This window comes from Poecilia latipinna, unplaced genomic scaffold, assembly GCF_001443285.1.
Source record: "Poecilia latipinna isolate Pla-1442-1.1 unplaced genomic scaffold, P_latipinna-1.0 Scaffold83, whole genome shotgun sequence".
NCBI lineage: Eukaryota > Metazoa > Chordata > Actinopteri > Cyprinodontiformes > Poeciliidae > Poecilia > Poecilia latipinna.
The window spans coordinates 94239-117057 of NW_015112699.1; the positions used below are offsets into that span (position 1 = coordinate 94239).

Genomic DNA, 22819 nt, shown 5'->3' on the forward strand with positions numbered 1-22819 from the left:
GAGACAAGTATGTAAATCTGAAATAAATAAGCAAACTTGCTCAATATCAGATTTAGACACCCCATCATCAGACACAAACTGATGTGTTATAAAGTACTGACTTGAACTAATTGTTTCAACAGATTAAAATAGCTGAGAAGTAATCCTCTTACAAAGTTACAACAGCAGTGCCTGTAGACCATTTTTGAGCATCATGTGATGACATGCTCTTGGGTGTGCTGTTTACCAAGGTTGTAGGTGCTGCAGGAACACCGTTTGGAAAACATCCACGCCTAAGTTAAAGTAAAATGAAGCACTCAAGGTTTTTGGTTCCTTACCTCACACAAAAAAGTGCATCACATTTTAATTGATTTTCTCTATAGTAATGTAGTATAAACTCCAGATTGCTATGTTGTGTTATTGTACACAAATTTGGAGCTGTTTAATCTTGCATTTAAAGAAAGATGCTAGATTAATTTTGTTTCATTAAGATATAGTTTATGAAATTTTATAAATTCTTTAAGATTATATTTCTGTGTTGCTGTCAAATATAATTTGAAAACTTTAGGTAGTAGGGAAAAATACTTTACCATGCAATATTTTTAGGATTAATTATAAAAAAAAATATATATATATAAAACAATCACCACCAGTTGTGTCGATATTATAATAAGCTATTTTATTTATGGACCTATACATTCACTTTTTTTTTTTTAACCAAATCAGCAATGGCAGAATTAGACTTATCATTGAATAAAATATTGTGGATAATCTCCAGGAACATAATACGTTTACTATTTTCAGTTTTGCGTAGGAGTGCATTTTGACTACTTTCAGTATGACTTCCTATACTTTTCAGTGTGATTTCCACACTTAAAACTTTTTTTCGTTTGGAGTTTATAAAGCATTGAAATGTAATCACAGAAGAGCAGATTTCGAATAATCTGCACTTTAAGTTAACTTTCAACAGCTTACGGCAATAAAATGCTGTCCCCTCAGGGGTTCATCTACATACCAGATGCACCTGTAGCAAAACTACCACCACACCTTTACCTGCTGTTTCCTTTCACAAGGAGGGCCCGCCCTCGTTGCGCATCCTTAATTCCTATTGGCCAGTTGGGTGAGCGAGCGATGCCAGTGTGGAGCACCTGGTAGTCACTCATCGCCTGGACTAAAGTGGAGCTGTGTACAGTGAACTGACAACACAGCAATGCGGACGAAGAGAGGCAGAAACGATTGGGAATAGTCCGGCTTTCTGAAACATCTCGGTGTTTCTGAGCTTTGTCTGATTGTAAAGTATAACTAAGCGGATATTTCGTCTTCGGGAGGACGTAGAAGAGGACATTAGCTGTCTGGAAAGCCAAACTGGGGCGGATATTTCCCGAGGAAAACCTGAAACCACATCCGTATTTCCAGCCCTGCGGTCGCGTGGAATACTCAACTAAAAGAATGGTTGCCTGAGTAATTTTAAACACTCTTGCATATATTTTTTGCCAGCATCGCTTCCGAATTTGTTTTTACAGTGCCGCTATGGTGGACTCTCCCACTAAGAGGAAGACTTTTGTGGTCCCAGACATAAAGCCATTGGATTTGTATGACTGCAGTAAATCAAAAATATGCGCAAGTGTAGGATGGCTGTTGGCGAAGTCCTACGGGAGTTCAGGTAGGTTTTTGTTCGGGCATGGTGGCTTAAAATCCTGTTTTACTCGGGACCTCCATTCTTTTGTTGTCTGGTAATGTGTTTACATTATATTAGTGAAATGCACATGCTTATATTGTTCGACGATTTTAGCACAAAGAGCCGCATGTGAAAAGAGGACGCTGGCACTGTATGCATTTTTTTTTAGGACAGTGACACATGTCATTTATTGTCTCTTTGGGTATGTATGTCAGAGAAACGGGCCTCCTCTTGTAGGCCTCCCTTATCAAGCTAACCACTCTGTCCTAATACCAGCCCTGAGGTCTGAAATGACAGGCTACACAGACATGGTACACAAGGCATTTGTGTTCTCAAATATGTTCTTTCATCTGTGATAATAGCAGCTTAAACCAGGCAGACTGAACTGTGGAACCAATAGGGGTAGATGAATTCCCTTGTTAAATAATATTCTGCATTCCTCCATGGCAGCTTTTAAATTATTAGACATTCTCCAGTCAGCAAAACTCCTGATTGACAAACCATCCAGCCGCTGTGATGCAGGAAACTTCCAACTTAAAATAAGTAGTATTTTTACATACAGCTCAGATATGTGTTTGGGTTGCTTAAGCTCTTGTCAGCTTTGACCCTGATATGTTGACGTGTGGCTTTGTTTTAGAACACCAACTAGGAAAACATTAAAACTCACACAGAGGAAATGAGACACCTAAGTAGTCATGTGTGCCTTTTCATTCTAGTTGACTTTAAATTTTACACAAACGACTCTCTCATCAGTGAAGTGATATGCAATTGACTTTAAGGTAGTTTAATCATATGTACTGAAAGGTTTAGAGAAGATTATAAATCTTTCTCATTTTGCCAATAAAGTTGTTTTATGTATGTGAGCTATTTTGTTACACAGTGCTACACTGATCCTGTGTTTAAGACTCCAGGCTGTTGCCACCTTTGTGTACTCAGTTTAGCACCTCAGCCACACCCTATGGTCAAAGTCATGCCAAGCCATGGGGATATAACAACAAAACACTGTGATCATGTTTAGTTTCTGTCTTAATCAACTCAATGGCCTTGCTGGTAGAATCATGCAAATTCAGGATGACATCAAGTCCTTTCCCAGAAATTCAGCTGGTTAGGACAGATAGCCCAGGATCATTTTAGCTTTTCAAGGGCAGTTAGCTTATTTAAAACGATAGACGACATTTTAACACATTTTAATGGCAGTCTTTAAAGACCTTTCTAAGGGATGTACGAAAAGCTTTATCATCGAATGTATAAGCTCCTCAAAAATAAATCTCTATTTAGTCATAATAATCTGCTTAAGAGGTTGAATTAAAATATTTATGTTGGCATGAAAAAAGGTATTGAGGCTTAGGGACCAGGACAGCAAGTAGGTTAAACATAATCATTATTCATTTAAGCAAAGGAGCATTCAAGGAAATAATCAAAAGGCTAAAAATACTGAACTAGAATTTTAATTTCTCTATTACCTTTTGGCAATGACATCTAGATCCGTTGCATGTATTCTTAGAGGACTGTGACATTGTTTCAAAAATGAACTTGGATATTTAAATAGGTAACGAAAACATGATCCACATGGACTGTCACTATGGAAAAATGATTAACAAATCATCTGAGGGTGACTCAAGCTAGTGCTCCATTAAGCTGGAATGAAACTCAAGGTTTACCTGTTTAGGCTAGGAGGACGCTTGTTTTTCAATAAGCAACACTTGCATGCCTTCAGTTTGCTTAAGCCACGTGTTTGTCTATTTTAATGCTGTTGTATAATAAAACGGTTGTTTTTTTTTTAAATATGTTATCAGACAATATTTCTGGTAATGTCTAGGATGGGAGTATTCAACTCCAGTACTTAAGGACCAATGTCCTGCAACTTTTAAGTGGGAATCAACTGGCTCAATTAAGCATACAGTATACAATCGAGCTCTACATTGTCCTGCTAACATCCGGGTCATTTGACTCGGGTTTGATGAAGGGGAAACGCATCTAAAAGTTGCAGGATGCCAGCCCTCGAGGGCTAGAGTTGAATATGCCTGGTCTAGAATGTTTGCTTGTTGTTAGTGTTCGGTCAGAAAGTTTAAATTGTGTACAAGGTGATTTTCTTTAAGACCAAGCCTTTCACACTGTTGCTGAATTTTACTTTAAATTTCAGGGACTTCAGGTCAATTTACCCATTTGCCAAATCATACAGCCATTTTGTGCCTTTGTATTCTCCATTTCAAACCTATACACAAATCATTTTGTACCCATGGACTTAAGCCATTTTGTTTTAGTGTAAATGTGTATTTTATTGACGTACTTTCATGAGTTACAGACAAAGACGTTTGTACAAATTCTCAGATTTTATGTAAAATATTATTCAAAGATGAGTTAATACCTGAAAATTGACTCCTTATTGTATGAACCACTGTAAGAAAGGTCATTTACCACTCTCTTATAGGGGACTTGGATTTGAAGTGCATCAATATCTAATTTAGAGTTTGTTTCTATCATCTCTTCATATTGCATACTTGCCCTCTCCTCTAGTGTTGTCCTGTTTACTTCTGAAGCGGTCGTAACGTAATCACTTTCACCCTATAGGATGTAGCTCAGTGTACACTGGCCCTTTAATGCAATTAAGCCTCGCGTGCTGCAGTAGAGCAGTGCCTGTGTTAATGTTACAGGATACAAAGGGCTTTCAGGCCTAGCATGTTTATCGTAAGTGGATCTTTGAGGACGCTTCATATGTTATGTTTTCTCTCTCAATCGGATTGTGGTTCAGAGATCAATATTTGCTTGCTTTCAACACTGTTTTAGCCACACAAAGAAAGTATTTTGTTCTATTTATTTTTTTCATCTTAATGTAAATTAAACTGGAGTTTTTTTACTTTCAAACCTCGCCGCTGCACATCGGTAATGATAATGATCAATGTGTGGTTTGAATTTAAATGTTCTGTAATATAGTTGATAAAAATTAACTTTGGTGGTCTCTGTTGGTGGTGTTCTGAGATTGAGTGGTTACATGGAGTGTGGGCTGCTATCATTGCTCTTCTGACTAGAGCTAAGTTTTGGGACAACAGAACAGTACCTGCTTTGTTCTAAAAATAAAACCCAGTAATCATACGTGTTTGATCCTTTCAGCCACATGATGAGGAAATCTGAAACAACAAGCAGTAATACACTGAATGTCAGTGAATTATTCACTAAATAACAGTTTTTAAAAGTTTTCAGCAGGCATTTGCCCATCAGACCTTCTTTAAATCTGTTGTTCTTAAACTGTAAGGATGCTGTTCTTTCATTCTCAGGAACCTTTCTTACTTTGAACATTTGAGTGCCAATGTTTTGCACAGAAGCCTGTTCGGCTGTGTATTATGACCACTTTGAGAGATGTGTTAATGTTCTATGACCCCGCCGGTATACTGGCTCAATCCGTCAATGAAAAGGGACACGTTCCCTGTTATCCAACTGTCCACGTCAGTTTAGATACCAGCTAGCACAGCAGACCTGACTGCAGCTTTGCTTGCAAATTGTCAGTTCCTCCAGACTTTTCAAAGCTTTTTACAGTTTTTCCATAAATAACTGTTTTGCATATCTGCTCAGTTACCTTTTCTGTTAGCATGAATAGGAAAAGGTCAAAGTGAGCTGCATCTGTTGTCAGGATTTACTGTATTTGATCCACAGATGGACAGTTGCTTCCTTATTTTACCTGGAGTAATCTGACAGTGGTACTGACTGAGTCAATAAACTTTGCAAACTTTTGACTTTTGCCTTCTCACTCAAGCTAATAGATAAAGCACCGACTCATGGCCTGTAAAAACGAGATGTTCTTGCACCAGCCTAGGCAAACAAATATATATATATTTTTTTTTTATAAAAATGGTTTTAAACAATTGTATACATTTCAATACCAGCAAATTATGTTGTTTTGCTATGTTATGATAAGTTGCATTCATATCATAACCTCCCATTTGTTTCACTGTTTAAATGGCAAAAATTTGACTTCATAGTGAGTTCTTTATGCATCTGCTACTTGAAATGTGCCACTGGCTTTAAATTGATATGTGACGGATTAAGTCATTGTTCATGGTAAGTCACATAGGGAAATTATTCTCAGATCAGTCTTTCTCATCTCGCTGAGTTGTGGTATTTGCATCCGCTTTGCCTTCTAGGGGAGATTTTACAGCATTTTTATGTATGTATACATTAACTACTTTAGCTGCTGACGGGTATTTATAACGTTAATGTGAGCACTGTTGGAGTTTTAGCTTTTGAGACTTTAATATTGAAACAAATATAACGAGTGATGATCAGTTTTAGACTCAAAGGTTCAAATGTTTTCTGGTCTTTCATTACTGATGTTTCCATTTCTAAAGGACCTTTGAACTCTGAGACACTTATTTACAGACACCATTGGGTGCGTTCACACTGCAGCCTGAAGTGACCCAATTCCGATTTTTTAGCAATTCCGCTTTTTTTGCCTGGGCCGTTCACACTGCCAGTAAATGCGACCTGTATGTGTTCTGCAATGTGAACGGGCAAACGACCTGAAAGTGTCCCGCATGCGCACTAGAGGGCGAAATAACGTCAGCGTTCTCAGTGTTCTGTCAACTGCCATAAAAAGAAGAAGTGCTCAGTGTTTGCGGAAGTAAATATGGAGGCTAACTGTGGAACTTAGCTTACATATTTGAAGTTGTTGTCCGGCCGGAGCAACATATTAACAACTTAATCCTCATATAGCCGTCATGGTTGTCGTTTTCTTCTCGCTTGCGCGTATCAGGACGCAGAATAGTGAGATTTGTTGAGAATCAGTGATGTTCAGTTCGGATGAATGCAACCTGAACGTTGTTCCTGAACCTGCTGTTCACACTGCCATGAAAAGATCGGATACAGGTCGCATTGCGTCAAAAAAATCGGAATTGGGTCACTTCAGGCTACAGTGTGAACGCACCCTATGTTTTTGTTCAAAAATTGCTTTATTTGTGGGTGTGTCGAGTACGGTTTTAACACATTACTTCTAGTGTAATGTTGGTAATCTAGATCTTAAATACTCAATGACTAGCCTAAAGACGTGCTTAGTTTTCTTTCTTATTCAGATTTGCAGGAGAAAGGTGTCATAACTCTTGGTGCATTAGGTGAAGGTTGGAACTGGGAAGTTATAGCCATTAGTCTGTTGTGTATGCTTAGACAGCAAATTCTTCTTAAGGTGTATTACTTGTAATTTTTCTTTAATGTTTTTTTTTTGTTTGATTTTTTTCCAGTAAATCTAGTCACTTAAAACTTAGAAAGTTCTTTTGTATCTTTGTGTTTCACTTTGAACCATACATTTAAAATCCAATTATAAGTTAATATGCAACCACAGAGACAAAGAATTAATTTAATGTTCAAACTTTGTTTTTATGTTTTTGAATGTTGCTTTTGTTATTTTTTGGGGGGGTCTGTATTGTTGCAAATACGTACATTGTAACAATACTGTGACTGAAAGATGACTCTTTATTAGCTTCCTGTGGTTGATGAGCAGATGGGAATTTTAAAAACTACACAACAAAACCTGCTGTATAGAACTCTCAGGTTATCTGTACTTTTTTTTTTTTTTTTAAACGGACAAACAAAATTTTTTGATCTCCCCGTTGTCAGATACATTGAAGGCTTCATGGTATTATATCCTAAGAGTAGATTCTTAAAGATTGCAACAGATCCTGAAAAGGTCATCAAAAATCAGGCTTCTCTGAAAACAAATTGATTTACTGCCTCTTGGTATTTTGACCTGAGTAAGTCAGGCACCTTCAATTAATATCTGAAAATTGTCAGCTAGTTTCAGAAAAGCACATGTGCTCAATAAAAATGACATTGAAAAAAAAAAGCTGCAGAGCATCTCGTAATTTGGGAGTTCCAACTTTTTGAGTTTATCGTTACGTTTGTTTTTCTACTTACTTCTGTAATTATAACTGGGTGGTATAAACAGCAGGCTTAATCTGCCCCTCTTTGTCTTAAGGCAACTTTTGAAACCAGCTAACTGTTTTGTGTTGGTCTCTACCTGAAGTTATTGAAAATGGTAAGGATGATAATTTTTTTAACACATTTTTGGGCTTAAAAATGTATCAAGCAAATTATTTTTCTTTACTGTTTTAGTTAATGTATGAAAATAATTTGCAGTTCTACTTAAGCACCAAATTACAATTCAATAGACAAGGACCAAGAATAACTTGTTCATATAAGGCACACATTTTTTTTCTACAAAAGTTTAAACCCATTCTACTTTCCGTATCACTTGACATCCAGGAAGTGTTTTTGTTTCCATTTATGCCCTTCCTTGGGAATTTTTCTGTCTTTTTCTACAAAAGTGTTTTGCCATCTGATATGTGAAGCTGTTTGGTTGTAGACAAATTTTCTCTGTTTACTTCATAAGTGTGACGGTCATGGCTAACCTTGAGTCTTTGGATTGAATGCAAGATCCCACTGTTATACAAATATGTTTTTATTATTTTATATCTGCTTCCAGAGCCTTATTTCAAAATCTGGTTTGCACGCTTCTGGCTGAATTAAATGTTCCCTCTGCCACTTGTTAAGTCGTAGTTTTGCTCAGTAAGTGTAGTAGCTCATTTCCAAACTCCTCAGGTTTGTTATTTTTGTGCCCAAGGCTCTGCTTGCTTTGTTTACAGGTGTGGATGAACAGTGCATCACCTCTTAGACATCCGTTTAATCTTCCTGAAGGTGTTTCCTGGTTAAACAGGATTCTAGCTCAACCCTTTTTAATTTTATATTTTAAGTAGTTCCTCCATAACTTTACCTACACATACCCTTGTGACTTTAATATCTTAACACCCATTTAATTTGGGTTATTTATAATTACTCTTGAGTTATTTGTCTGTTATATAACCTGTACCTGCCCTACAAATGACCGTTACCAAACCATGGTTTTAAAATGCTAATTGATCTAATCATAATCTGTTTTTGTCCATTGATAGAAAATGTCCCTGCAGAGCTGCGTGACCCCTTCTACTGTGACCAGTATGAACAGGAGCATCTTAAACCTCCAGTCACACGCCTGCTGCAGTCCTCAGAGTTGTACTGTCGGACCTACAGCATCGTAATGGGGAGTACTGGATCGGAGGCACAGCCCAAAGACAATGTCGCCCTGCTGCAGATCCTCACCCAGAGAGGTGCAGTCGCCAAAGATCAAGGATCCACAGTGACTGAGGCAGACCTGCGATATAAACCTATCAAAATGGTAATGTCTGCCAAACTTTTTGTGGAGCTTTTTTTTTTTACCTGTTTTTGCAGAACAGGGTGAAATTAAGACTTTAAACTCACCTGATTTTTAGTTATGTTTAAAATGGGTAATTGCACAGACATCTGCATCACCTCTTTATTCACTAAACTGCCTCCAAAATCCAGCGCTAGGCAAAAATGTAACGAGCAGTTTTTGCTCAAATTCAGAACAGTAACGTAATGAACAGCAATACGTTGTGTGCATGATATGCTTATTATTTTTTGTGCCTTATGTTTCTCTACTGAAGCCAGTTCTGTTATTCAGAACAAAATAGAAGAGGTCAGATTCACTTTACTGTTATTGGGCCATGTTTATGCTTTGATTCTGGGGATTAAAGGACATCAAAAAGACCCTTACTCACTGAGCCCTTCCCCCAGTGCCATGCACGTCCCTAACTGATCTCAAAAGATGAGTGGTTGCAGCTGCAAGGATGAGGGCATGACTACTTTACTTTCAGGGTGTGAGAGGGAGATGGAGTCCATGTACAATAGAAGGTCCAGATCAGAACAATAGCTAGAGAGTTCTAGTGAAACTTTAGCTGCTGTGTTGAGAGAATACATTGAGCTGGCTCAGTGAGTTTAAATCAAGAGAAACAGGTTTGTCCTCTTAGCTGCTGACAAAGCCTCTCTGTATGTCTTTCACTCTTCTTGTGACATTATATTGCTCACAACTCTTTAGCCTGAAAATGAATTTACTATATATAGAGAAAATATAATTTTTGTATATGATTTGTGTTAGGTAGATGACATTTAAAACGGCTTACTGTGCAGTTTATATAAACCATACCATTTACACCGATCAAAAGCCCACAAAATTTGTGCACACACATGCTGTTTTTGAAAACGAGGCCCACCTCTGGGATTTGTAGGGAACACTGTTGTGCAGGGACTCATGTTTGCTCCACTGCAGCCGATTGCTTGGTACCACAGCTTGTACTGTACACCTGATGGCAGCAGTCTTTTTTTGTTCTCATTTTTAGTCATTGGTTGCATTTCAGTGACATAAAAATGAAATCTTGCTGTTCACTGAATCCAGCAGAGATGGGTTAATACCATGTCAATATGAGCTTACACACAACAAAAGACAGGAATGCACAATCAGTGGGCCGACAGTGTTGTTGGTTACAGTGCTGTCCTGTTGGCTTCCATAGGCAGCACTTTGGATTTTGTTCTACTTTGCAAAGAATGCTTCTTAGGCATAAGAGTTGGTGTTTGGAATGGGCTAGTTTTCTGATGATGAGCCAAATTTCAACCTTGGAGCAATATGGCCCATAATCAATTGAAGCAGTTATTGCAGAAAACTGGTCAGTACTTCTTGTTTTTATTTTATTTTGATTTATGACTATTTGCTCTTTAAAGCTGGATCCTCATTCTAGTATAGATGAGCGGTAAACTGTTTTACAACTGTATAAAGCTTTTTCAACCAAAAGACAACATGTTTTTGTTATTTACCCTTTCACGTCTTTTTCTGATTATTTACATCCGGCATATTTTCAGCATCATACTAGCACAATAACAAGCACATTGGAGCATCAAGTGCTTTCTTAATCCTCTCAAAAGCTTTTTGATAATTGCCATTTTCTTCTTATTTCATGTCTTGACACCTACTAAAGGAAAGCTAAAAGATTTGTAAATGTAAATACACAGGTATCCGTCATTTGGTTGTCATTTAATGCATTTTGTGCATCTCAGTTTTTTCCACTTTAGACAATGGCTGTTCTCCGTGTTATCACTTAGGCATAAAGCTCTTCTCTGACTGTCTCTACCACTGCTGCAGTCGCTATTTGGTACTGTAGTGTATTATCCCCCAGTTATGGACCACTTTTGGAGTTTGTCTGCCAGTGACTGGCAGTGCAGCTTTTATGGCAAGCATAGAAAGTGGGTCATGCTGCAGTATTACAAGGATGGAGCATCAGTGTGGTTCCTTGCCAGTAAAACAGCTTTTGCAGCAGTGGCAATCTGCTGCAGGTTGGCTCTTTGTTAAAGCTTCACATTTCTCTAGATGGGATTCACAGCTATGCTTCTCTACTACTGCTGCGGCCAAGTAATTTGCTTTTACACTGCAGATTTCATGTGGAAAGGTCAAGGTTGTTGCATTAGCGTTGTTTACTGATTTTTGGAAAACTGGGTTATATTTAAATCCAAACACGGCAGATCAACTAAAGTCGATGTTTTGTTTCTTCTTGCATCTACATCAGGCTGGAGCTTTGGTTATCTGTAATGAAAACAGAGACATAGTTCCCCTGTTAAAGTGTACACTGTTTCTAATCAAGAAAAAATGTTATTTAGTTAAGATGGATCCTACTTTTTTATGTTTTATCTTGATTTTGCTTCATTTAATATTTTGTAAAATGTTCTTAATCAAGTAAAGATGTTTGTTGTTGTAATCAAAGTCTTCTATATTTTAGTCAATGAGGATCTATCAATATTTGGGTTATTCTGCTTGCATCTGCCCAGCCCCCATTACTCCTCAGATTGAGGATAAAGATCTCTGAAGATTAGGCATAATCTATTATATAGACTGAACGTCGTCTTTCATGATTGGCCGACATCCTAGAGATGACCACTGACCCCCAATTTCACATAAGTGGATGATTGCAGTGCTTTTTGAACAAAAAGTGGATCTTTTTAACTAAAAAAAAGAAAACGTTTGAATTCCTGTATTTTCAGATTTTCATTGAATCAAAATTAAAACCCGTGTTTTAGTTCAGAGGAGATCTGGAGAAGAAGAAGTGACGCTGGACACCATTTGGGTTTTGGGGCGAACTGGACATTCAGCACATCAGTGTGGCTACAGAGACGAACTGTTTTTAATCCTGTTTCGCTGATTAACTGCGGCTGCTGAAGGAATATTTATAGACCTAACAAAGTTTATTCTTTCTACATTTTTCTAATAATCAACCCGTGTGTGTAAATGTGTGTGAGAGAGAGATTAACATTTATTTAAGGGAAATTTTGGGCTCCTAATGTAAACTTTTTTGTTTACATTGAGACAACCAGGTCTCATTGACTCCTTTACTTCAGTAACTCTGAGCCATGTGAGTTATGCTTAAGATTGTGAAATGAGAGGTGTGACTTGAAAACCATCAGCCTTGTTGTCTAGCTGGCCTCTCCCGCCATGCCAGCTCTGCCTTTTATGTTCACCTTTAGTGAGGGTTTGCCAGGATGGGTGGGTGCAACACAAACTGATTAGTCACACCTTGAAGCAGTTTTACAATATCTGGTATTGACATTGATGTAATAAAGTTGATCCCAACGTAGCTAGATTTCATTCTTGTCCTGTATTGCGTTTGTTATATCAGACACACTGTCTTAGGGAGTAGTGCAGGTTTCTGGTTAAGCGAACATCAGTCAAGAGCTTAGCTGAAACCGTTAATATAATGACAACCTTATACCATTTATTCTGCTTTGGTCTGTTGCTCTTTAGGAAAATAGTTGTTTTTATTAATTAATCTTTGAAATGTGCTGCATTTATTTTCGTGTACGTTTATTTTTCAGCTGATTTCCCGTGGTTAAGTGCAAGGTTCATGTACATATGGGTATTAACCTCTTTTCCAAAATCCCTGGCTGGGCCCCAGGCCTGCTTGATCCCCCTGTTTGTCTCCCCATCAAACAGGAACAAGGCAGGGATGGGGGATGGGGTTAAGTCATATTTCAGACGTAATCCCCTCAACATGACTTTGTCTAAAGATCAACATAATTCCTTTTTCTTGCCTTATTTAACAAATATCCTGTAAAAGTAGACTTTGTAATCATGTTTTAGATGTTTAATGTTAAAGTGATGTGTTGTTTATTTTTGCTCTCTGCAAATATATTCCAGAGGTGCGGGATGTTTCAGAGAACCAGGGTTAAGCCAGGAGCACAAATCAGTACTGCAGTCAGGCTTGTACTCAGATGCATTATGGGTCAGCTGGCTGGTTGTTATGGTGATCTGGCAGGCTCAGAGCTGTGTGCTGGAGTGGCTTCTCTCTCTACTCATTAGGGAACCTTGTGATTTAGCTTAGCAAACTCCCCTGGGTCTGCAGTGGCAAATCTGCAAGTGGCTGCAGCTCATTCTTCCTGTTCTGTTTAACTTTTTTTTTTTTAAATATCTTAAATCACCACTGTCATTTGAAAATCGCATAACCCAACAAAGGCAGAGTTGGCCACATTCGGGGACACATGTGTGGCTTTTTTTGTTGTTGTTGTTGCCTTTCGTGTTGAGCTGTGGTAGAAATCTAAAGCTAAATGTAGAAATCTGTTATGATTAGAAAGTACTTTGTGTTTTATAGATTTTAATAATATTTTTATACGTTACAGTATTTTTTTTTTTTCTAGAACATTTCCCTTTTTAGTGGAGTGCAAAATGTTTTGAGCTACGTCTCCTGAACAGGCAGATGTGGGAATCTCACAGGCAGAACATTTTTGAAACGTGCAAGACGCCACACTTGCATGTTTCATATTTGTATCTATTTAGTCGTGGGCATTGTAGGAATCTTTAATATTTGCTTTTTTTTTTCACTGTACTTTAAACGTGGAAAAAAATTATACGACAAATTACAACTGCTGCTGTTGTGGTCACAGCTTCTGAAGAGGACGGTAATACGCCTGACATTCATAATTCTGATGATTATGACAGCTTGTTTATCATTTCATTCATGCACTGTGCAGTAAGTAATATAGATTACATTTAACAGAAACTACCAAATCTATTAACAGATCATTTTGCAAAACACAAGAAGTGTTTTATCTGTTATTAACACTGGTTAATAAATCATATGCACAATCCTCAAATCTAATAGGAAGCAAAGAGCTGGTCGTTTGTATTTACCAAAAAGGCAAGCTGTATTTCATAACCATGACAGTAACAGCTTCTTAGTTTGTCAACAGTATTTGGAGGGCAAACCAGCGAGGGCCTCAGTTGCTGCTCTGAATGACTCGTCTACAGAATAACCCAATATTATCTGACAAATGTTTTCTGGCATAGCCTGCTCTGCCAGGGGTCTGCCCAGGTCAGCACTTTACCGCTGGGTTCAGTAGGCAGACATGTATGCCAGGATGACTGTTGGCTACACTGCTACTACTCCTCCGTATCTGGGCAAAAGTAAAAGGGAAAGGATGTCTGGCAAGTGTATTCGTTAGTAGTTAAAGGAACTAGGCAATGATTTTCCCAGATTAAGCTCCAAAGTGTTGATCAACTGGGTAGCCTATTGACAGGAATGAGTTGATTTTAACCAGTCTTTTCTTTTGTAAGTAATTAACAAAAGCAGAACAGCTTTATATGTTTGAGGATGAGGGACAAGCTGTTAAAAGAATAACCTCATGTGCAAATAATTGTAATCTTACTTTTTAAACGTTTTGTCCTTCTGTAAGGACTTGTAATTATATCTGGTCTAAATAAAAAATTTCTTGTTGATGGTAAACCAAAAAAAAAAAAAATCATTATTAAACTTGAATAAACTAGAAAAAATAGGTTTAGATATGTTTGAATTGTAACACTGTAGTGCAAGTAGAGCACAACTACTAATAAGTTAACAGGTTTAAAGAATTAACTTTCTCGCTTTGACTGAGCTGATAAGGTTGGTACTACATTTAATGAGCTCTGTAATGACCTCCTGTGCATGAGGAAATACCCAACGGATATAGCTGCAAATATGAATGTTTTCATTTATATTCTGAACTCACATTCAACACATAATTTAGTCTTAAACCTAATAAGATTCACCTCTTCTTTCATGGGGTTTTTCTTTTTGTATTGTTTTCTTGTTGCATAGCAGCCTTTTTTTTCCATCTGGCATATCCTACATGTGTGTTTTTTACATGAGTCATGGAAATATTTCACTGTGTAAAGGGTAACACAAAAAAAGGGAAAATAGATGAAGAGTGACGGCTCTAGGACCTGTGTGTTATCATATTACAAGTCTGCGCTCTATTTAATGATTTAATGAATGTACAAACACGGGTCCAAAGTTCACCCACATCTACTGTTTTGTGTTTGCCTGCTGAAAAAAGTTTGAGACGTTTCTTTTTTCCTGGTCAACCAATGGGTTATAGTGACCTCTAGAGGATACTGCTAGTAAACAGTGACAGCCCTGCAGCGGGCAGAAATTATATCTATTGATTAAAAACAACTGTTCAAAAAATATTGTATTCACTAATTAGTTGATGAGTTTAATTCCTTTTCTTTGTCTTTTGGGATTTTTTTTTTTTTGCAGAGTGCCCATCTTGCAGTGATAGATGCCTTGATGGCGGTGGGAGCCATGGAGACTGTGACTGCAGTGAAGTCGTGTGGCTCTGCTGAATTACTGGATGGAGCTGCTAGTTGGGAGGATGCTCTGCTTCACTGGGTTAACGTGGTAAGGAGTAAAACAAAGCATGTTTTAAACTCAGATTTCTATTATTTTTGAACGTATTGATTTATTTTTATCCCCCTCTTGTTGGAGACATATTGCGCGAATTCAGATTTACTTGTGATGTATGATTTTATTCTATGTTTTCTTACAAATATCTGTGGTTAGTATGGATTTTAACAGTTCTGACAATCTGTTCTTAGTTAAACCAGAAGCTGCGAGATCGCACTGAAGGAGCTCAGACTGACTCGTCTCAAGCAACAACAGAACCCCAACCTGTTGAGCCTTCTGTGAGTATTGCTGATATCCAGAACAACTCGGCACATGAACCTCTGAATCTTTTCAGGATTACTTAAAAGGGTTATATTTAAACAAGAAGACATTTGATCCGTGCAATTAATTTTCTGCAAACTTTGTAAACTAAGTGACTTTTTTCAGGTGCAGTTAATCTTAAGAAGTCAAAGTGAGTTTTAGTAATGGCCAATAATAAGGACAATGCTACAAATATTAGTTTATGCCTATTTGCTTTTGGATGAAACACTCACCTTTTTCACAAGAACTGTTTTTTGTAAACAGACGAAATTTCAGGATCAGTAATATCTAGTAAAATAAAAGCAACAAGGGAGAAATACACAAAATAGGATGAAAGTGGACTTCTGCAAACTTTACAACAACCTCAGACATGGAGCACTTGATAAAGCAAATTTCTTTTGCACTTTCAAAAAGCTGTCCGGTTTGTCTTTTTCCTCCACTATGATCTTAATACCTGTCCCTGTGCTCCTGTTCTCCATTCTCCTCCTTTTTTTCTTTTTTTCTGTTACTCTCTCCTTTGCTCTGACAGTGTCCTACACGCTGGTATTGGAAACTTGTTCCTGTAAGTTCCCTCCTCTTTTCTGCATCCATATCCGTCCATCCTTCCAGTGTCCTCATCAAATTTCTCAAAATTCTGATCAGGTCTGTTCTTTTAATGCCCATGAGCCGGTTTGAGTTTGCATTTTTGAATCAAATCTTTGTTTGCACTGAACGGCACTTGATTAAAAGTATAACAGCAATGCAGTTTCAGGATGGGTCCAGAAGGCATCATTTATGGAGACATGAGGAGTGCATGAATCATTGTTTTAAAAAAGCTGGACTTTGACTGCCATGTGTATGCTGGTTTCTTAGATGCTTTGTGTTTGCACGGGTTTTACCATTGAGGAGTTTAGGCAGGTGGTTCCTGCCTTGTTTTGTATTCTGCAGTACTACCTGAAAAGTTTTTCCCCCTCTTTCTCTTTCTTGAGGCTCTCTTGACCCCCTTTCTCACTTCCTTTTATCTCTGAAATAGTTTTTGTATTTGCCTCGATAACAAACTCAACCATTCTCACCTCCTTTTGCATGTCCTTAGCTGTACTTTTTATTTGTCCTCTTTCTTTGATTCAAAAGTAATTTCTGACCTGTCGCAAGCAACAGGTGGCCACAAGAGTGCACACGTGTGTCCTTAAAGAAATGACTAACACGTCAGATTAAGTTATTAGTAGTCATATTAATTAGTTTGATTTTTTTTTTTTATCTGTTTTTATAGCTCCGCTACAGGAAGGATAAAATTCAGTCCAAAGTGAAACCGATCTTTCCAGAGGTGAATGAAGTTAAAGATCTCTCCAGTGGTTGTGCTGTTGCTGCTGTCATACATCACTATTGCCCTGGACTACTAAGGCTTGAAGGTACTGACATATATTTTTTAATTCTGTGCTTTAACAGAGTGGCTTTTAGCAAGATACAAATTATAGCTCAACAAGTGGATGATGGTAGCAGCTCATACAGCAAGAACAACACAACACTAAATTCCCATTGAGATTGACAGTGATTTTGATTTTAATTTATTTAAACTTTGTTTTATCTCTAGCAAAAAAGGCATGATCCAATTTTTCTTTTGGTCAACTGTTTAATTAAATATATAAATTTGGACAAAAAAACAATACCTTTAACTTTAAAAATGTTCCTATTAACAAAACCTATAAATATTAAAATAATTTGTTAAATGTATTTGAAAAACTCAGAACAGATGAGACTGAACTTCCAATAAAGAAAAATTAATCTTGAGTGTCCTGTTTAGTGAAAAACAAAACTGAGACTTGTTCTTGATACTTAATTGCAATGATGGTTATTTCATATTGAATTTAAACTTGGCATACATTTCTGGAATAAATAGACATTTCGAGGCATTTTGAAAACTATTTCTAATTATTATTATTTTTTTGGTACGGGTCCTCCTTGGTCTATTAACAGAGAACGCAAATCACCAACCATTTACCTGGTAAATGCCTCTTCACACATCTGTTCACATGGGAACACTGAACTCGTTTACATTCTGAACTCGTAGTTCAGAATGTAAACGAGTGGAACGGCTCTTTAAATAACTATACTGGAATCCACAAGTAGTGTGATAACCTCAGTTCACAATTCAGTGCAATTCAGTTTATATCCAAAGCACCAGGTCACAACAAATGTTGTCTCAAGGCACTTTACAAAAAAGTCAATTCAACCTGATCAAAAGTCAATTACATGCATTCCAAATTGATCCTAGTTACTTATTACTTGAGTTAATGATCCTAGTTACTTATTACTTGAGTTAATATAATGACAACAGGTCATGTCTGTCAGTTTAACACTTTTACTCCTCTCTGTAAGATGTTTGTATGAAGGACTCCATGTCGGTATCGGACAGCTTGTACAACCTGCAGTTCATCCGAGAATTTTGTGACAGCTGTCTGAAGGGTTGCTGTCACTTGACACTTGAAGATATGCTATACACACCACAGGAGCTTCAGGTAACCACTCTGTCATTATTTGACTTGTACATTAAAATTACATGATAGTTCTCTAATGTCTGACTTGATGCGTGTCATCCTGTAGCTCAATTTTCTGAGTTTCCTGTCTGAACTGCTTTACTGGTTTGAAGTACAAAGGCCAGAATTTGTTCAGCCAATCAGTGAGTGTCACAGGTTTGCTTTCTTTTGTAAATGTTGAGCATTACTCCGAAGATGAAATCCTAATGGATCTAACATGGACTCAACTGGGTTCTCCTTTTTCATCAGATGAATCCACACCAGTGACACAGAGTAACACCAGTGGTAACGGGTACAGAAATGTTTTGATTTATTTATTTTAAATAAATTTAATAAATATTTATTTTGTATTTAGAGTTGTCCAGCAATTAGAGAGCTAAAACTACATTTTTTTTCTATTTTTCAGTACTTCTCCTAACATCTTCAAGAAGCCTTTTCTCCCCATTTCTTCTTCTGCATCAGGTATTAAGTCAGTCAGTTTGATTCCCCTCAGTCCTTGTTTTTGTTTCAGTTTTGTGGTGTTGTGTCCTTATTTCTACATATATATTTCATGCATATTTTGTTTGGTTATTGTGTGCATCCCTGTGATGTTTGCATGCCTTTATGTGTTTGTCTGTATCCCATTGTACTCAGGACCTTTGACTCAGTCTACCTCAATGTCTCATATAGAAGGAGTTGGAAAGACATGGAGCAAGAAACCTCTCAGGTAGTGCCAGTACACAGAGTACATAAACGGTTACATCCACCAGTTTGTTTTACTTCAACTTGCTTTCTTGTTTCTCTTAGTCGGCCCTTGTCAGCAGTATCCTTCAGCATCCCTTTTGGCCTTGACAGTGACGTTGATATAGTGATGGGCAACCCTGAAATAATCCGCTCTATGAGCTCAGATCAACTCAACTCAGCAGGCCAAAGCATGAATCAGCCCTACACTACTCCTGAAGACATTAGTCATTTGGTTGGTAAAGCCCCTGGACCAAACGGTCCTCAGAGAGCATCATGGGCCACACAGGCTCCCGTTATTCCAAGGCTGGCTGAGGAGAATGGACTTGAGACGAATGAAACTGGAGAGGTGCCCACCATTGAAGAGGCTCTCCAAATAATTCACAATGAAGGCAAGATGGAACCTAGATTACACCCTGATGGTGCTCCTGATGGCTTCTACCTCCACTCACCTGACGATCCTGCAAGTTCTAGATATGATGGCAATCTGACTCCCATAAGCTGCTCTGCCCCTACGCACTCAGGAATGATGTACCAGCCTAAAGAGTCCACCAGGGAGCCAGCTCGCACCAGAAACACCTCAGGATGTTCACGGGATGATGACTCAGTCTTGAGAGATGGCAGTTTAGATTCGGATGCCTTAGAAGACCTGCCAAAGGCCCAGTCGACTCCAAACACACCAGCTTCCATTGGCTATGTTAAGGATTCACCCGACAGTGGCGTGAAGATGACCAGCTTTGCAGAACGCAAAAAGAAACAGAGCATGGATTCTCCTAAAGGTAGCGACTCGTCTTCCCCTCAGATGACCTCTTGGGCACAAAAGTCTGAAGAAAGCCCAAGCAAGAGCCCACAACTAAATAATGAGATGACTGAACTGGGAGCTCGGCTTGAAGAAAAAAGAAAAGCCATCGAAGCCCAGAAAAAACGTATTGAGGCCATTTTTGCAAAGCATCGTCAAAGACTGGGGAAGAGTGCTTTTCTGCAGTTGAAAAAAGAACAGAATGATGTTGACTCTGAGGAGAAAGGAGAAGAAGATCTTTCACGTTTGACTTTGGAGGAACGACTTGCTCGACTGGAGGAGGAAGGGCAGGAACAAGATCAACAGCGCCTCTTTGTGGAGGATGAAATAAGTGGTAGAGGAGGACATGTGCTCAGAGAGGCCAGTCAGACACCTGGTGAAAAAACAGTAGCCCCTTTAGGGGATTATAACAACGCTGTGTCCAAGTTAACCGCAGCATTGTCCTCCCTGCAAACTGACATGCAGCGACTGAGTGAACAGCAGAATCAACTAATCAAGAAGAAACCTGCAGCGTCTACAAACAAATCTTGGGTTATTCCAGCCGACCCTAAGCCTTCCAACTCGGCTCCTCCTTCACGCGTCTCACGAGAATCCACCCGAGGTTTGAATTTAGCCTCTTCTTCTCCCTCACCATCACGCAAAATGGCAAACCCTTCTGCTCCTCCTAAATCTCCTAAAGTTCATCGACGAGCTCAGTCTGTACCCCCTAAAAGTCCAAAACAGAGTCGCCAAATGGACACAAAGTTCCCAAAGGATTCAAGGGTTCTCACCCCACCCCAGAATGTGGACCGTATCCCCCATCTTCGTCGAGTAAATTATTTACAATCCCAGGTTCAGACTTCATCCTCCTTCTCTATAGGCAACTCTGAAAGCCTGGATGAGCTACGTTCATTTGGGCCGACTCCCGTCCCCACACCTTCGTTGACTCCTATACCAACGCCACCTCCTCATCCTGCAGCAGACGATGCCCTGTCAGAAGTAGGCTCCAATGATGGACAGAGTATTTTTAGCATGGACATGGAGGCAGGTCGCTCACACAGTCCCCTGGTAAAGAAGGAAGGGCTTGCTAGTGCAGGATGCAGCTCTGGTGCCCCTTCAGAATGCTCCTTCGAGAGTGAAGCCCCAGCTGGAATGTCTAATGGCAAACGGAGTAGTTTAATTGAGATCTCACTCTCTGCCTTGCGAGCGGAGAGGGAAGAGGATGACGAAGTGCCTGACACATTATCAGATTCAATGAGTGATCGAACGGAGCCAGAATCGAAGGCAGGAGTCGGTTTCTTTTTCAAGGTTGGTGCTACATCTCATCTCATCTCATTGTTTTGGTATCTGGTAAACCACGGTTTAGGTGAGTGTGTTAATGGCTGTTCATGTCTACTTTTTTGTAGGATGACAGGGATCGACCAGAGGATGAGATGGCACAGCGAAGAGCAGCTTTTCTTGAGAAGCAGCAAAGGAGAACCGAAGAGATGAAGAGACGCAAACTTGAGCAGGAGAAGGAAAAAGAATCAAAGTAAGACTTTTCTTCTTTTTTCCACTTATGCAGCTGGTTGTATTACTAAATATGAACAGCAATGGTGCATACAACAAAAACAATTTTAGCAAAATAGGCACTCCCTAATGACTCAAGTACAGTCATATATGTTTAGATTATAGTTTTTAAATCATATTTGCATTTGTTATATTTGTATCCCCAGTATTATATATTTTGACATTGTGCTCTCTGTCTCCCTCTGCTCTTAGCAAGCCCCAGTGGATGATCATTGAAGGCTGGGGCAAGAATGAAGAAACACCCCAGGCCCCAGGCACCCCTCCGGCATCACGTACCCCACCAGCAGAAGGCACTCCCCAGCGCAGAGGAGACTTCACCAGGCAGGAGTATGAGAGACGACAGCAACTGAAGATTATGGAAGATCTGGACAAAGTGCTAAGGAAGAAACCTACAACAGTCCGTGATGTGAAGAAACAGAGACCTAAGACGGTTTTCAGAGATGACTCGGTTTTGTCCAATAGTCCCGTTAAAGGTAAAGGCTTCCGACACCACCACCAAATTTCTAAGTTTCAGAAACATTTTCTCTGCTTTTGCTTGTTGTTTTTTTTATAACATGCTCCTGTTGTTTTCTGTGTAGGAAACAGGCTGAACAAAGGGAACTTCCACTCAATGATGAACCTGTCCTCTACGATTAATGACTCTGGAGGGCTGACTGTCAGGAAATCTCCAAGGTAACATACACAGAGATGATGGTTTAAATTTATTCATGTAGGGGCTTTAAATGCTGGAACATTGCAATAGCCGTCAGAGAAAGAGGACCTGGATAATGGATTTTTACAATGAACAAGTGGTTTCATTATTTGTTTGTTTCTCCGTCTCTAGCTACAGTTGCTGTGGTAGTCGTTATCAGTGCTATCAGGTGCAAAGGTGATTGTGATGATTAATGTCTGTAACCCACTTATAGTTTTTTTTTTTTTTTTTTTTCCTAGCCGATCACACTCTCCCTCTCGGTCACGGCTAATGTCACCAGGGCGAAGGAGTGCCCAGAATGGGGAAAAAGACTGGGAAAATGGATCCACCATTTCCTCCCCAGCTTCCATTCCAGAATATACAGGTAGCTGATAAATTCATGGTTAAAGTTTGTTTTAAAAATGTGAGCATTGTTTTATTAGAACAGCATATCATGTGTGAAAACTGTTTTTCAGGACCAAAGCTATACAAGGAACCGAGCTTTAAGTCCAACAAGTTCATCATCCATAATGCTATCACTCGCTGCTGCCTGGCTGGCAAGGTTAATGAACCACAAAAAAACAAGATCGTCGAGGTAAACAATGCTGCTACGTTACGGTCTCACCAGGAGGCCCACGTGCTGACCTGCAAACTCTGCGTGTGTGTTTTTGTTTGTCTTTTCAGGAAATGGAAAAAAGCGCAGCCAACCATTTCCTAATCCTCTTCCGAGATGCCAGCTGCCAATTCAGAGCAGTTTACACCATGAACCCTGAAACCGAGGACATGGACCGGCTGACTGGCTTTGGCCCACGGAACATCAAACCTGAGATGGTGGAGTCCATTTACAAGTATAGCTCTGACCGTAAACAGTTCACCGTCATCCCGTCCAAAACCATGTCGATGAGTGTTGATGCCTTCACCATTCCTAACCACTTTTGGCAAAAGCGTCCAGGAACACCTAAAAAGTTGAACACCCCAAATTAAAGGCTCGCCTATGGTTGGGAAAGATGCTACAATTCAGGAAATATACAC

At 38.9% G+C, this 22819-nt stretch overlaps 1 protein-coding gene across 4 annotated transcripts; it reads left to right on the forward strand.

Annotated features, from left to right (window-relative positions):
* The first annotated feature begins 1085 nt into the window (after positions 1–1085).
* Positions 1086–22806, forward strand: camsap3 (calmodulin regulated spectrin-associated protein family, member 3). 4 transcript variants are annotated; one of them, XM_015020493.1, is made up of 19 exons: positions 1086–1431; positions 1503–1642; positions 8593–8855; positions 15091–15231; positions 15429–15515; positions 16067–16099; positions 16787–16925; positions 17893–18032; positions 18118–18193; positions 18300–18342; positions 18457–18512; positions 18684–18756; positions 18837–20856; positions 20955–21079; positions 21310–21590; positions 21696–21789; positions 22048–22172; positions 22264–22382; positions 22472–22806. In XM_015020493.1, the coding sequence occupies exons 2-19, from the start codon at positions 1510–1512 to the stop codon at positions 22769–22771; spliced, it is 4248 nt and encodes a 1415-aa protein (XP_014875979.1). In that variant the 5' UTR covers positions 1086–1431; positions 1503–1509; the 3' UTR covers positions 22772–22806. The 4 variants fall into 4 exon arrangements, with proteins under 4 accessions (XP_014875979.1, XP_014875998.1, XP_014876003.1 ...); XM_015020512.1 differs by having other exon boundaries at positions 1086–1642; positions 18720–18756; XM_015020517.1 differs by having other exon boundaries at positions 1086–1642; positions 18723–18756.
* Positions 22807–22819: the final 13 nt, after the last annotated feature.

Excerpts from the sequence above, each read along its gene's own strand:
- camsap3 (XM_015020493.1), top strand. The coding sequence starts at position 1,510 with ATGGTGGACTCTCCCACTAAGAGGAAGACTTTTGTGGTCCCAGACATA. Across the intron at positions 1,643-8,592 it reads GAAGTCCTACGGGAGTTCAG|AAAATGTCCCTGCAGAGCTG; the intron begins GTAGGTTTTTGT and ends GTCCATTGATAG. Across the intron at positions 16,926-17,892 it reads TGGACTACTAAGGCTTGAAG|ATGTTTGTATGAAGGACTCC; the intron begins GTACTGACATAT and ends CCTCTCTGTAAG.